This window comes from Mauremys reevesii, linkage group 16 (genome assembly GCF_016161935.1).
Source record: "Mauremys reevesii isolate NIE-2019 linkage group 16, ASM1616193v1, whole genome shotgun sequence".
Taxonomy (NCBI): Eukaryota; Metazoa; Chordata; order Testudines; family Geoemydidae; genus Mauremys; species Mauremys reevesii.
The window spans coordinates 7,187,846-7,201,587 of NC_052638.1; the positions used below are offsets into that span (position 1 = coordinate 7,187,846).

The 13,742-nt window shown below is 40.1% G+C and overlaps 1 protein-coding gene and 1 non-coding gene across 11 annotated transcripts in view; both read left to right on the forward strand.

Annotated features, from left to right (window-relative positions):
• CNOT1 (CCR4-NOT transcription complex subunit 1) overlaps positions 1-13,742 on the forward strand; it is a 104,860-nt gene that overhangs the window by 61,764 nt on the left and 29,354 nt on the right. For all 10 annotated transcript variants that reach the window (XM_039503058.1, XM_039503066.1, XM_039503060.1 and 7 more), the window contains 9 exons: positions 810-1,043; positions 1,576-1,716; positions 3,025-3,204; positions 7,642-7,758; positions 8,174-8,284; positions 9,162-9,239; positions 9,550-9,727; positions 10,816-10,946; positions 13,069-13,365. In XM_039503058.1, coding sequence (XP_039358992.1) covers positions 810-1,043; positions 1,576-1,716; positions 3,025-3,204; positions 7,642-7,758; positions 8,174-8,284; positions 9,162-9,239; positions 9,550-9,727; positions 10,816-10,946; positions 13,069-13,365 — 1,467 coding nt within the window. The remainder of the gene's footprint in view (positions 1-809; positions 1,044-1,575; positions 1,717-3,024; positions 3,205-7,641; positions 7,759-8,173; positions 8,285-9,161; positions 9,240-9,549; positions 9,728-10,815; positions 10,947-13,068; positions 13,366-13,742) is intronic.
• On the forward strand, positions 5,989-6,127 carry LOC120384873. The gene has a single exon (XR_005589148.1). It is a non-coding gene; the product is annotated as a small nucleolar RNA SNORA46 (small nucleolar RNA).

Consider the following 13,742-nt stretch of genomic DNA (forward strand, 5'->3'; position numbering starts at 1 on the left):
ACAGCAAGCCTCTGAGTGTGACCCACTTAAATATTTTTAAAGTGTTATTAATTTATAACACTATGATAAATGCTGGAGGCAAAGTGGGATTTTGGGTGGAGGCTGACAGCTTGTGCCCCCCCCATAATAACCTTGTGACCCCTTGAGGGGTTGCGACCCCCAGTTTGAGAGCCACTGATCTAGACAAATGCACCACTGTAGAATTACTTCTGTGGGTGCAGAAATTTAAGACCGATTATTGGAACTGACTTTTTCCTTGATCACTGCATAGTTCAAGCTTCCTCTATCTTTATACTGTCATTGAAGTCTTTGGGGAAGACTTTCTTGTCCACTCTGCATAGCAGGTCTTTCAATGTTCGCACACTGCCCTTACATTTTTCTCACTCCGCAGGCCAGCAGTGTGGGGAATGCTGTCTGTCTGTGGACTTGGAAGGGAGTCAAGCCTCGTGGCACTCAGCAGTAGCCCCTCTAGCTTGGGGATAGCATTCATGCCTTTGAAGGCCATACCATCCAGTCCTTCTTTATCATTACATAAACAGGGACTGAAAAGAGGCTTCTCTGGTAGAACTTCTCTTAACAGGGAGTTCATCTCTAGGTTTTGCAAGTGAGTTTACAAATGTCATACATCATGCAGAGTGATACAATTCTGGTTCTGGAATTACCCAGAAACTTTCCTACAAAATTTCCAGACTTGAACTTTCTGTAAAGTTCAATGTGGTGAACTAGAGTTGGGAGGACTCTAGTATTAAGATGCCGTTTCGTGGCCACCTGTGTGAATTTCAGTACGTCTCTTGTCTGCCTTACTCTAGTACATTGAATATGGACAGCAATCCAGAGATCCTCCGGTGAAGATGCAGGGTTCAATCACCACCCCTGGAAGTATTGCACTTGCCCAGGCTCAGGCCCAGGCCCAGGTTCCAGCAAAAGCTCCTCTTGCTGGCCAAGTCAGCACTATAGTAACCACCTCCACCACCACTACCACTGTAGCAAAAACCATTACAATCACCCGACCAACTGGAGTCAGCTTCAAAAAGGATGTGCCGGTAAGTTACCGTATTGCTTCATGGTGCTCTTATTGGGAGATCAACAGAATTATAGTAACAGCTGGCTCTCAATGAGTACCTCGGGGTTAACCAGTCATGAGAAGTTTTATATTTTAGGTTGTCATGTTGTGATCCTGTTTGGATTCATATTTGTAGCTTAAAGCATTTAGTCTCTTACAAGCTTTTTTTGACTGGTAGTAAGTAACCTTGTTCTTCACAGGCCAGCCTTTTGCCAATGAGTCTTTAGCTATTTTTGCTTTTTTGCCTAGAAAATATTAAGGGGGTAACATGGTTTTCATGTTGCAAGGTGCCTTTTTTAAAAGGGGGAACTATAGACCTAATGAATGGGAATTGGGGTGAATATTCACACTTCATAAACACTGCTTTTTCCACTCTTTAGGTCACCTTTCTCAATAGAAGATCAAAGTGCTAAGTTTACTATTAAACTGAACAAAAGTCCTCCGTGACCTTTTGCATCAGTACTGTTCCTCTTTGCAATATGTTTTTCTTATTTGTCGTTATCTTTCTACAGCCTTCCATTAATACTACCAACATCGATACCTTGCTAGTGGCAACAGATCAAACTGAGAGAATTGTGGAGCCCCCAGAAAATGTTCAGGAAAAAATTGCTTTCATATTCAATAATCTGTCTCAATCAAATATGACACAGAAGGCAAGTGTGGCAAATTGTTACCTTGTTTCATTGTATTACTTATTTCTAGCAGGAAGTAATCTGTTCCAACGTCATGGATGATGAAGGTGAACAGAAATTCTTGCAAAAACAAACCTTATAGATCTTTAACTACAACTATATTTTGTAAGAATATTAACTCATTTCCTCTCATCTCAGAGTCTGAGTTCGTAGCCCTTCTACTGTGGGACTAGAAGATGTATATTCCTACAGCACTGCATTGAATAATTCCCTTCTCTCCTCCCCTCCCCGCTTTTTAGGGAGATCTACTTGAAATCTCATAGCTTAATTTTTTTGGTCTTTTAAAAAAATAGTTTTGGGTGCTACATCTGATGTATGGGGTAGGTGTCACAGCAACACACTTTGTTTAAGAAAAAAAATTGATGGCAAATTTAGGGACAGCTCTAGTACTCGAAATCTAGTCCATTTAAAAAGGTTAGTAATAGTTTCAAGTGTGCCCTTCTAAAAGAGATTCTTTGCATGCCATTTTCAACAATTCTCCCAAAGATAAGAGTACCAAGATGAAATAGTAATGACCATGTTAGTGTTGCTATTTCACATCAAAGAAACGTTATCCAGTAATTTTTGAATAGTTAACTGCTTTTGTTCAATGATGCTGCTTCATTCTCTTCACAAAGCAACATCCGTTTTCTAAACTAGAACTGTGTATTGTCACATTCTATTCCCCTCTGGTTTCAGGGGAACACTTCCTAGTAGGTAGCTGCTATAATAAAGAAGTTTTGTACTAGTCATATCGCTGTTTGGACAATACTTTGATGGCTGTTTTTGGTGTGATCTAGACAAGTATTCACACTGCAGAAAGTGCAACCACAACTAGTATCTGTTTGACTATACAATCCTTAGCTCTGATCATCAGAGATTAAGCTGCTGTCCTCTTCCACTAGAGTCTCTAGGTTAGAGTTTAGGTACATACTAGCAGTAGAAACCTGCTCCGGGGCTGCCACCCATGGTCTCTGTTCTGTGAACAGACACATTCAATGTCCAGGGCTGTCCTTCAATAATTATACTAAATTAAACTCTTTAATGATCTGTAATGCCGTAAATATCCAGCATTTCACAAAAGATGAGGTTACTGCACTCAAGTGCTTGAAACAGATTTAAGTTGATTCATTGGCTAAAGTAATCCTCGAATGACCAAAATAGTTCGGGAACCACTCAGTCAAAACAAACACTAAAATATTTAGTAAAATTTATCAGTACTGGCCAAGTCATTTCCCTCCAGTCTGTTTTCATCCTAATTTCTGTGACTTTGTTTTGTGGTGGAGCCAGGTTGAGGAGCTGAAGGAAACTGTGAAAGAGGAGTTCATGCCTTGGGTTTCACAGTATCTTGTGATGAAGAGAGTCAGTATTGAGCCAAACTTTCACAGCCTATATTCAAATTTCCTTGACACTCTTAAGAATCCAGAGTTTAACAAGATGGTTCTGAATGAAACCTACAGAAATATCAAGGTGAGTAGTATGTTGCTTTTCTTCTGATGCCTAATTGCAGTTTTCAATAATACAGACACTGCAACACTATCCAAATATAGTGTGAAATTTCTAAATTATCCCTAATTTACCAAGTTTTTTTCATAATTTGGGTAGGAAAAGTGCCTTGAGTACTGTAATTGGCCTTTAGATGGTCCTTTTCTAAACCTTGAGTAGGTTTGGTATCTACCTGTGCTGCTGTTTTGGCTGAGCACTGTCTCCTGCAAGGCTTGGCTGGCAGGGACAGGAGTTCATTATGAACCTCTTTTGTCATGGGGGAAGGACGTTTTCCTTGGCATACTGTATGCCTCCCTAAGACTGAGACCATACCATGGTGTATTACTCTTTCTATTGACTCTGCCTATTGGCTATTAACATTTAGAGTAATGTAAAGAGACATTGATAGGGACACAATCAACTTAAAAACTACACTCGCATCTGGAGAATTATACCTAAAAACCAGGGCTTTGGAGCGGAGCCTGGAGCTGGGAGCGGAGCAGCTCCAGAGCAGTAGAACTGCAGGGTTTTTGCCTGGAGCTGGGACAGAGCTGGGGCACAGCTCCAAAGCCCCGCTAAAAACTTGTGAAAGATTAGAGGGGAAAATGTTTGCATTTGACAGCACTTGTATAGGTAGCTTCTGTGTGTGGGGGGGTGTTTTTTATTTCAAACAGTAGCACAGGAAAGATTATCCATTTAAAAGGAAAATGGGGCTATAAAACCAACAGCTTGGGAGACTCCAGGGCAGGTGTAGTGTTCAACTGCTGTTTACTTGTTTTTCTATAGACTAGTTAACTGTTTCGATGTTAACATACACAAATCCAGCAAAACTTGAAAAATGCTTTTCTGAAACATTTGTATTAAATCTTTATATTAAACCATTCAGAATTAATATAAAATAGGAAGACTGTGTCCAGATGGTCATGATTTTAAAATCATAACTTTATAGAAAGGGGAGCAATCCCTTAATTTTATTAGTTCATTTAGAGTAAGTTTTTGATAGGACTACTAAATTCCAAAAGTATGGTTCAGCAGACCGGGGGTAACTGAGCTTATGTCAGGAAATAAGATATATCTATGAACATTTTTTTTGGCTGCTAGTTATTTATTATGTTAGTTACAAACCTGTTTAGTTTAACAACACTTTAGGTTTAGATAACTAGGTTTTGAATCTGATGACTAAGACTTCAGTGTGTAAACTGACTGGCTTGATATCAGCGTGTTGCCACTTTTTTTCTTTATCAGTGACTTATTAATTTTCAACTTTTTATAGTAACATTCTTGCAGTTGGGATAGACTTGTGCTTGCAGACTGCAGTGAATGGTCAGATGAAATACTGTATCCATTATTTGTACCAAGAATCAGAGTTGCAGATAGAGCCTGCTTGAATGCATATCCAAGAAAATGTTGACCAGTTAATAGATGTCTTACAGATGTCATTCATTGTAATAAATTGAAGAAATGAAATTGTCCTGTTAGAACTGACTCACTACGTAGGATTTGTGAAACAAAACACTCTAGTGCCAGTCCTTTTAAATAAGACATGCAGTGACATGATGAATCTTGCAAGCTTCTAATAAAATTTATGAATTTGGGGGGCTTTGGGGAATACCATGGGCGTGTACGGTGCCCTACAAAACCGTAGGGGTGTTAGTCCTTGATCCTACAGTTTACACCATTTGAAGGACTTGTTGAAATGGCAAGAGTTCTGGCTGGTTTAAAGGTGTGATTAGAAATCAACTCACTTGTACTAGTGAAAAGGTTGTGTGGATGCTCTTACTTGTTTTTAAATCAGGCTTGTTTTTTATTAAGCTTAAGTTGATTGGTATATGTTGAAGCTAACCTTAAACAAGGTAGTCTTAAACAGAAGTAAGTATCCACACAGGGGTTTGCAGTAGTTTAACTGTACCCTTATAAATTGGTGTAGACAACCCCCTGAATTAGATGGGCAAAGCCATGCAGATACACAGTATGCTGGCATACTGCTGGATAAACTTAATCTCAAGGCAATCAGGTTTTTAAAAATGTCTTCTGCAAAGTATTTCGTTGTTAATCCACAAGTCACGTGCCTTAATTTTAAGGGTTTACATGAATGATAATAGCCATTTTTCTCAGAATTCTCAAGTGGAAAAGATTGCATGAAAGGTGTGAAGACAGTAGGAAAATACTGAAGGAGCACTTAGAAAGACAGCTTGAGGAAAGCATAGTCTGTGTACTGCTTTGGCAACAGAAGTATGAGGGAGAACAAAAGAATGGCCATACTGGGTCAGACCAAAGATCCATCTAGCCCAGTATCCTTTCTTCTGACAGTGGCCAATGCCAGGTGCTTCAGAGGGAATGAACAGAACAGGTAATCAGGTGGTCCATTCCCCTGTCTCCCATTCCCAGCTCCTGGCAAACAGGCTAGGGACATGATCCCTGCCCATCCTGGCTAATAGCCATTGATGGACCTATCCTCCATGAACTTATCTAGTTCTTTTTTGAACCCTGTTAGTCTTGGCCTTCACAACATCCTCTGGCAAAGAGTTCCACAGATTGACTGTGTGGTGTCTGAAGAAATACTTCCTTTTGTTTTAAACCTGCTGTCTATTAATTTCATTTGATGACCCCTAGTTAGAATGAAAAAATATATGAATAGAATAAGAATAAAAATGAAAGTGGAAGTGCAGGCAGGGGAAGGTTAAATCCAGCCCAATTTTAACAAGGAATTTTGTAGAAATGGCAAGGGGAAAATGAAAAACAGGAGTGAATTACCAGTATTTGTCAATTAGCACTATTTTTAAACCTGTGGATGGGATTTCTCTCCACTATAGGTTACGCTGTAGTGCAAAATAATTCCTTGGCACTCTTCTGAGCACAACTGACCACCTACCATTTGGTTGATGCTACTATAAGCTAAGGAACAGAACTACATGTTTAAAAGGTCTTCAGAGACCAGAACTGACTCGAACTATTTGGGAAACTAACTACTTATGCTTCACTGCTGATGGTTTACATGGCGTTATATGGGAGGTATGCAGTGTTTTTGTAGCTATTTGGTCCCAGGATATGAGAGACACAAAGTGGGTGAAGTAATACCCTTTTTATTGGATAGACTTCTGTTGGGGAGAGAGACAAGCTTTCGAGGGCTTACACAGGGCTTCTTCACAGCTGGGAAATGTGCTCAGTGTCACAGCTAAATATGAAGTGAAACAAATTGTTAATCATAAGAAGCTAAGGCACATTTCCAGGGACCATTGAAGGTGGTGTTAACAAGCCACTTCACCTTCAATGATCCCTGGAAATGTGCATTAGTGACTTACGCTAAACAATCCTTTCCACCTTGTATTTAGTGGTGACACCTAAGGGTTGGTCTACACTAGGCAGCTTAACTCAGCCTAACTGCATTGCATTGACCTAGATGCCAAAGTGTCTTCACTTAAACTTGTCTCTTCCAACAGAAGTGCCCCTCTACACTGATTTAGTAACACCACTCCCTGAGTGGCGTAGAGTCACGGTTGATGCAATTAGGTCACCAGTGTTGCTTATGTCAACTTGTTGGCCTCCAGGAGCCATCCCACAATGCCCCACGCTGACACAACACCTAGAAATCCCTTCTATGTAGTGAGACGGGGTGTGGGTGAGGTGATGGTTTTTTTTTTTTTTATTAGGCCAACTTCTGTTGGAGACACACAAGCTTTGAGCTTACAGAAAGCTCTTCCGGCCTGGGAAGAATACTTGGGCCATGTCTACACTACAAAATTACGTTGACCTAACTTATGTCAGCGTAGAGACATTACAGTTAAACCACTTGTATGCACTTGGCTCCTTGTGAGGACACATACCACTGACACAAGGAGCCAAGTGTGCATACAAGTGGTTTAACTGTAATGTCTCTACGCTGACATAAGTTAGGTCAACGTAATTTTGTAGTGTAGACATGGCCCAAGTACTCTTCCCAGGCCGGAAGAGCTTTCTGTAAGCTCAAAGCTTGTGTGTCTCCAACAGAAGTTGACCTAATAAAAATCTCTCTCACCTCACCCACACCCCGTCTCACTAGATAGGAGAGATTTCTAGCCGTTGTGTGGAATTCTGGATTGCTGATTTTCAAGAGACATAGGTGTGGTAGTCCTGGCATGGAGTTGTACTTTTCTGGATTTTGGCAGTTTACATTTTAAGGCTCCTTGAAGAAGGAGAACTTACTGTAGTTCTCCTTACAAGCTACTTGGGGACTATTCCTAGAAACTTGACAAACCATAGTTTCAGTGTACTAAAGTCAAAGGACTGTCTCCTTCATGGTTAAAGTGCAGCTAAATACTTCAGTGTTCTAGAATTCAAGGCTTTCTAAAGTCAATGTGTATTAAATGCTTAACTTGACTTTGGGTGTTTCTCATAGTTTTTATTTTTTTTTGTCTAACTTGTTCGTTTTTAATCATCCGTTAGGTGCTACTGACATCAGATAAAGCTGCAGCCAACTTCTCTGACCGTTCCCTTCTGAAGAACCTTGGCCACTGGCTGGGAATGATCACGTTGGCTAAAAATAAACCCATCTTGCACACGGTGAGCTCACATTTAATCTGTCCCCAAAAACCTGTTAAGCTTGTGACAGTTTTGAAGTAAAAAAATTCAGCTGAACTTTAGCCTGAAACCTCTTACCTTTTTGTACAATAAGCTTGCTGAAGTACAAAAATCTGATGAACGTTTTAATACCTTATTTATCAAAGGTTCCAGACTCCATACTTTAGCAAGATTTAAGTAACTTTGTCCCCATAAATACACATTAGGTACCTTTTTGAAATGTTTACTATCTTGTGTGCAAAGTAATTACTTCCCAGAAAAAGTAGCAGCTCCATAAAATTCTAAGGCTGTCTTGATTCAGCAAATGTCAATGCTATAATGAAACTGTAACCCAACAAGAAATAGGAATGTGTATCTTGCCCCACACCCAAGTTTAAATGACATTTTTGTGTTTTAGGATTTGGATGTGAAATCGTTACTTCTGGAGGCTTATGTTAAGGGGCAACAGGAGTTGCTTTATGTAGTACCATTTGTTGCCAAAGTCTTAGAATCCAGTGTCAGGAGTGTGGTAAGTGAACTCAGATCTGCTGACTGAGACATAACTATTGAAGTGGCTCTCCAAACTAACTAGCAAATAAATATTGTAATGTAACAAATGTAAACTAACTGGATATTTTTTTAAACAAACTATTCATTCAAAACTAAATATCTTATGTCAGATGATTAGGAAGGAAATGGATGGAAACAAGGTGTGTAAAGAGATTGTGACCTGGGGAAAAGGGAAGAGAGATCTTGTAGATGTTTCACTTTTTGTTCTGGAAGAATGGCTTGGTTGGAATAAGCTTTGTTCCTCGGTTTGCCCCCAAATGGGGAAGTCCCAGAGCCCAGTTTTCTTCTAAACCTCATTAGCTTTGTGTCCCTTTCTCCTTCCTGGATCAGCTTTTCTGTCTCCCCAGTTCTACTTCTGCAATGGCACTGTTTTGATCTGGCAAATGAAAACCACAATGAACTGGCCCCTTCTAATGTTCCAGTTTGGAATTAATTTTGCATTACATTTTCTTTAATGCTAAACTGAGTTTTTTTCCCCAAACATACTGCTGGGGTAGGATATTGCTGTAGAATCATAGATTATTAGGGTTGGAAGGGACCTCAGGAGATCTAGTCCAACCCCCTGCTCAAAGCAGGACCAATCCCTAAATGGCCCCCTCAGGGATTGAACTCACAACCCTGGGTTTAGCGGGCCAATGCTCAAACCACTGAGCTATCCCTCCCCCCTATGTACTCTACATAAATACCATTATTGAAAAATGTCATCACTCTTTCGCAGCCATACAAATTGCTGTTAACGTGTTTTATGGTTTTAAAGTACGCTTGTGCTGAGTTTTAATTAACATCTTTTGGAAAGGAATTGCTTTGTCTGACACTTCTCTCCAATTCTCTGGTAGGTTTTCAGGCCTCCAAACCCCTGGACGATGGCAATCATGAACGTTTTAGCTGAGCTACATCAAGAACATGACTTAAAAGTAAGTTGCTTTTAACTTTTTTCTACATTTACTGAATATTAATGGATTTTCTTGACTGATCAGCTTAGCAAAATGTAATGCAGGAGTACTGTTGGATTTCCAAACTTCAGTCCTCAACTCCATCTTTAAAGTATTGCTGAATTTAGATGCCTCATTTAGTCCTGGTGCTAATTTCAGTGCTTCTAGACAGTCTCCTTGCAGAATATTGGTTTAATGCCTAGAGTCTTAAGATATGAGGGGAAGAATGGGAAACATAGAGGAGTTCCCTTATTAGTGTAACCTAAAGTGATCATACTGGAATTTTGTGCAGCTAAATCTGAAATTTGAGATTGAGGTGCTCTGCAAGAACCTTGCACTAGACATCAATGAGCTGAAACCTGGAAACCTCCTGAAAGACAAGGATCGGTTGAAAAATTTGGATGAACAGTTGTCTGCTCCAAAGAAGGATGTAAAACAGCCGGAGGAGCTACCGCCAATCACAACAACCAGTAAGTAATTGAAGTTTCAGCTGTATTGCAAAAATACAATCTGCTGCTTTTGAAGTTAAAGTGAGGCTTGCTAAATTACTCTTAGCAGCAGTTTTTAGTGAGTTTATATTTGGTGAGAGCCCAGAATTTGGAGAAGGAATTGATTAGAAAGCTTTTAGACATGTTTGCATGTACCAAAAATGGAATCCTTTCTGCATTGTCAGATATCACTTAGGGGACAAATAAGGCTCCCGTATTTGTCATGCTGTTTGCCAGAATGGCTATCTCAATATTTTTTTTTACAAGGATATGTTTAGCCTATTCCCCCAATCTGGAGGACCAGTGGACTGCTTTTCATCTGGTCCCTATCCTTTGACCTCTCTGACTTGGATGGCCCTACCAGGAGGTAAAACTCCCACTGGTAAAGTGCTTGGGTCATTCACATGTCAAGGTGCAGTCCCCAGCGAAGGATGTACCAAAACTGTCCACATACTCAGTGTCTGTACACACAATGGCTTTAAACTAAAAAGCAGGATAGTGAGGATTACTTATTGAGCTGCAGGATTGGTTTTAAACTCTTAAGTGTAAATAGCATAAGCTACACAGGACTACTTACTTTATCTCACAAAAGAATCCGATGTAGTGGGGCTTGACTGAAAAGTGTACCATTACAAAGTCTCAGTGCTTGAACACAGACTGGGACATCAATGAAGTGTGATGCCTAAACTATTGAAAAAGGTAAGCAATTTAGTCTAAAGAAATGAGTGGAAATGATGCCATGGACTATTCTTACATGGAAAACCTGTAAATACTGTATGCTGGGGAGGGTGGCAAGGTGCACTTGCAGAATGGCAGCCAAGGATTGCTATAATTGTGCATGACACAGTAAATAATGCTGTCTTTCTACAAATTAAGATGGAGAGATGGTGTAAGCTGTTACTGGCTTATCACCCTGCTTTAGAAGCCTTGCAATTAAATGGTAAAAACTTAATTTTTCAAATGATGTACTCCAAGTGTATGAGGCAAGCATAGAATTTTAGTTTCTCAGTGAATTAGTTTCTACTAAAGAAGCAACTCTAACGAATTCTTACAACTTCTATGTTCTACAGCTGCTTCTACAACCCCAGCTACTAACACCACTTGTACAGCATCCGTTCCTCCACAACCTCAGTACAGTTACCATGACATCAATGTCTACTCTCTGGGAGGGCTGGCTCCGCACATTACTCTAAATCCTACTGTAAGTACTAGAGCTCATTGTGGTTTTGTTACAGAAACTTTCTGTAGTCCAGAATAGAAGATGGCCTGCAGGGGCTCTCTCACTTTCACCAAAAGACACTCTTCTGAAATTGAGGAACGAGTTACGTTGACTGGAGTTAAGCACAATGTATACAGGTGGTCTGCATCTTTCACACAAGTATGTCAGTCCTCATATGTCCTGCCAGAACTGTTTCTGCACTAAGCTCCTCCTGTGAGTGGTGTCAAATTGCCTTGAAACTTTTTAGGCTAGCATCTACTAGAAACCAGAATGAGACCCACCCATCTGTACCTTGGGACTTGAACCAAATTTGAAATTGATTTTGAAGTAAGGGAAGTGCAGTTAGCACCTCTGCATTTACTGGAGTAAGTCCGATCTGTGGTAAAGAGATTCAGTCTTTTACTTCTGAATGCCTGATTGCTCTTCAGTTCCAGGTAGCAGCAGTAACTAAGAATGCTTTTCTGCTATTCGCTAGGAGTTCTGGTCTAACCTTGCTAATCTAGAAGAGGTGATGACATTATCCACCACCAGGAATGACTATTGCAATCGGCTATATTTTATCCCACCCTTAAAGATCCTTTCAGAACTTCTGCCTCAGTAGAATGCAGTTGATTAGAGTAAACACAATTTATAGAAGTACACACAGCACAGGTGTGGCTAAATTTTTTTTAGGTACAGTTTGAGTTCCTTTAATGTAGAAAGTCAGTATAGTTTAGGATTGATTGCATAAAGACCACTTTACTACTGTTACGACAATTGAGATCAGCTGAGGCTGCTTAGCTGACTCGAACTCCACCCTGCTTCTAATCAAGAGTGAACATGTTGGGGTCCATGAGCATGGAATTTACTCCATTAGGGCGCCAACTTTCAATGATGTGCAAAATCAGTCTCTTCAGCCAAACTTCTGTGGAATGGGTCAAAACTAAAATGTTCTGTGTTGAGTTGTGATATTTTTCTGTTGTCCACCAAATGCCACAGAAATGTGGTGAACTAAATGGAGTTATCTAAACAATTGTCTGCAGGAGTACCTCAATGCTGTCTTGAATAGATGCTTTCTCTGTACCTATCTGTGTGCACTAGACGACAATTTAGAATGCTAGTATTGAATACTTAATTTCATATAATTTTCATCTTTATGTGAAGCTCTGCTTGAGAGTTTTAGTATTTTAAACTAACTGGTGGTGGTGTCACGAATGAGGAGTGGACCTGAACCTTTTTCAGTTAGCCTATGGTAAATTTTGGTTGCTTCACTTCTCTCAATTCCAGTGAGGAAACTTTTTGTAACCTCTTGTTTTAAGATTCCAGTTGATTCCACCAGCAATCTGACTGAAAGAGCTGTCCAAAACAAAGCCTGTTGAAGAACTTGTAGCTCTCATTTCGCTCTTGTACGCACTGGAATGTGGGTGGACAACGGCACCAACAAAAATATTTTAAGGAGACTTAGTTTCTTTCAGTTAGTCTCGGGTTTTGCAAGTAACACTAGGAGGTTTTTGGGTTTTTTAGCGCATTTTCTATTTTTGTGCATTGGGGTAGCACTGCCTATCTTCCCTTTTTGTATGGGTTTTTCAGAACAACAGGTCAAAATCAGAGTTCGCAGGGGACTCAAAGAAGGTGTATGACCTGATACTAACTTTCATTTTTAATCCAACTTTATTTTAAATTCCTTCAAGGGATGCCCTTTTGCAAGGTAAAACTGCAGCTTTTGTAGTTTTGCTGCCCTATCGCCTATATACCTCCCAGTTTCTTTGTCTCTTTGCCTCTTACCGTTTTTAATTGGCTTTCTGTTAATTTCCAAATGGTTTTTCTCTCGTTCTTTTTGAAAGGATTACTTCTGTTCTCTTGTAGCCAAAAGCACTCTACCAATGCTGTCAAACAAGTATCTGTTGGCTGGCTGAGGAGTGTCTCGTGAGCTGAAAAGCTGTAATTCACAGTTAAAGTTGCTGATGTTTCTTGGCAATCCACATCTGATTTTTTTTTTTAAAAAAATAATCAGAACTATGATTTTACTATTTTTAGAAGTAGATGTACGAGTACTTGTTCTTTGACTTTGGTTTGACCCTTCTGTTGCCTAATCAGTTAAAGTTGTTTTAATTTTCCCCTGTAGATTCCACTGTTCCAGGCCCACCCACAGCTAAAGCAGTGTGTGCGTCAAGCTATAGAGCGTGCAGTGCAAGAGCTTGTCCATCCAGTGGTAGACCGGTCCATTAAGATTGCCATGACTACCTGTGAACAGATAGTCAGAAAGGACTTTGCGCTGGATTCAGAGGAGTCACGCATGCGTGTAGCGGCACACCACATGATGCGGAACCTGACTGCTGGTATGGCCATGATTACCTGCAGGGAACCTCTGATGATGAGCATCGCTACCAACTTGAAGAACAGTTTTGCTACCGCACTGCGGGTAAGATGGTGCAACTTCATTGAACGTCACTCATTAGCATTGACTTTCTAATTAATTGCATTGCCATAAACGGAGTACTTGTCTATTGAAGTTACCTGGAATCATGAATATGGGGGTAGAGGATCCCAGGGACCAAAAAATCTTTGTACGATTGGTGTGTCCATATGGCTAGCAGAAGCGGAACTAAATTTGCCTTAAAATAGTAGAGGAGTTGTTAACCCTCAGTCTTTACAGACCGTTGAGATGCATCTTCTGGTGTCTGTGTATCATACTTCATAGAACCAAAACTTCTTGATTGCCTTCACCTTTCCTGTACTTGGAGTGCATGGGCCTGTTACCTTTAAAATAGAATTAAAAACAATGGGAGATTAGCCCTT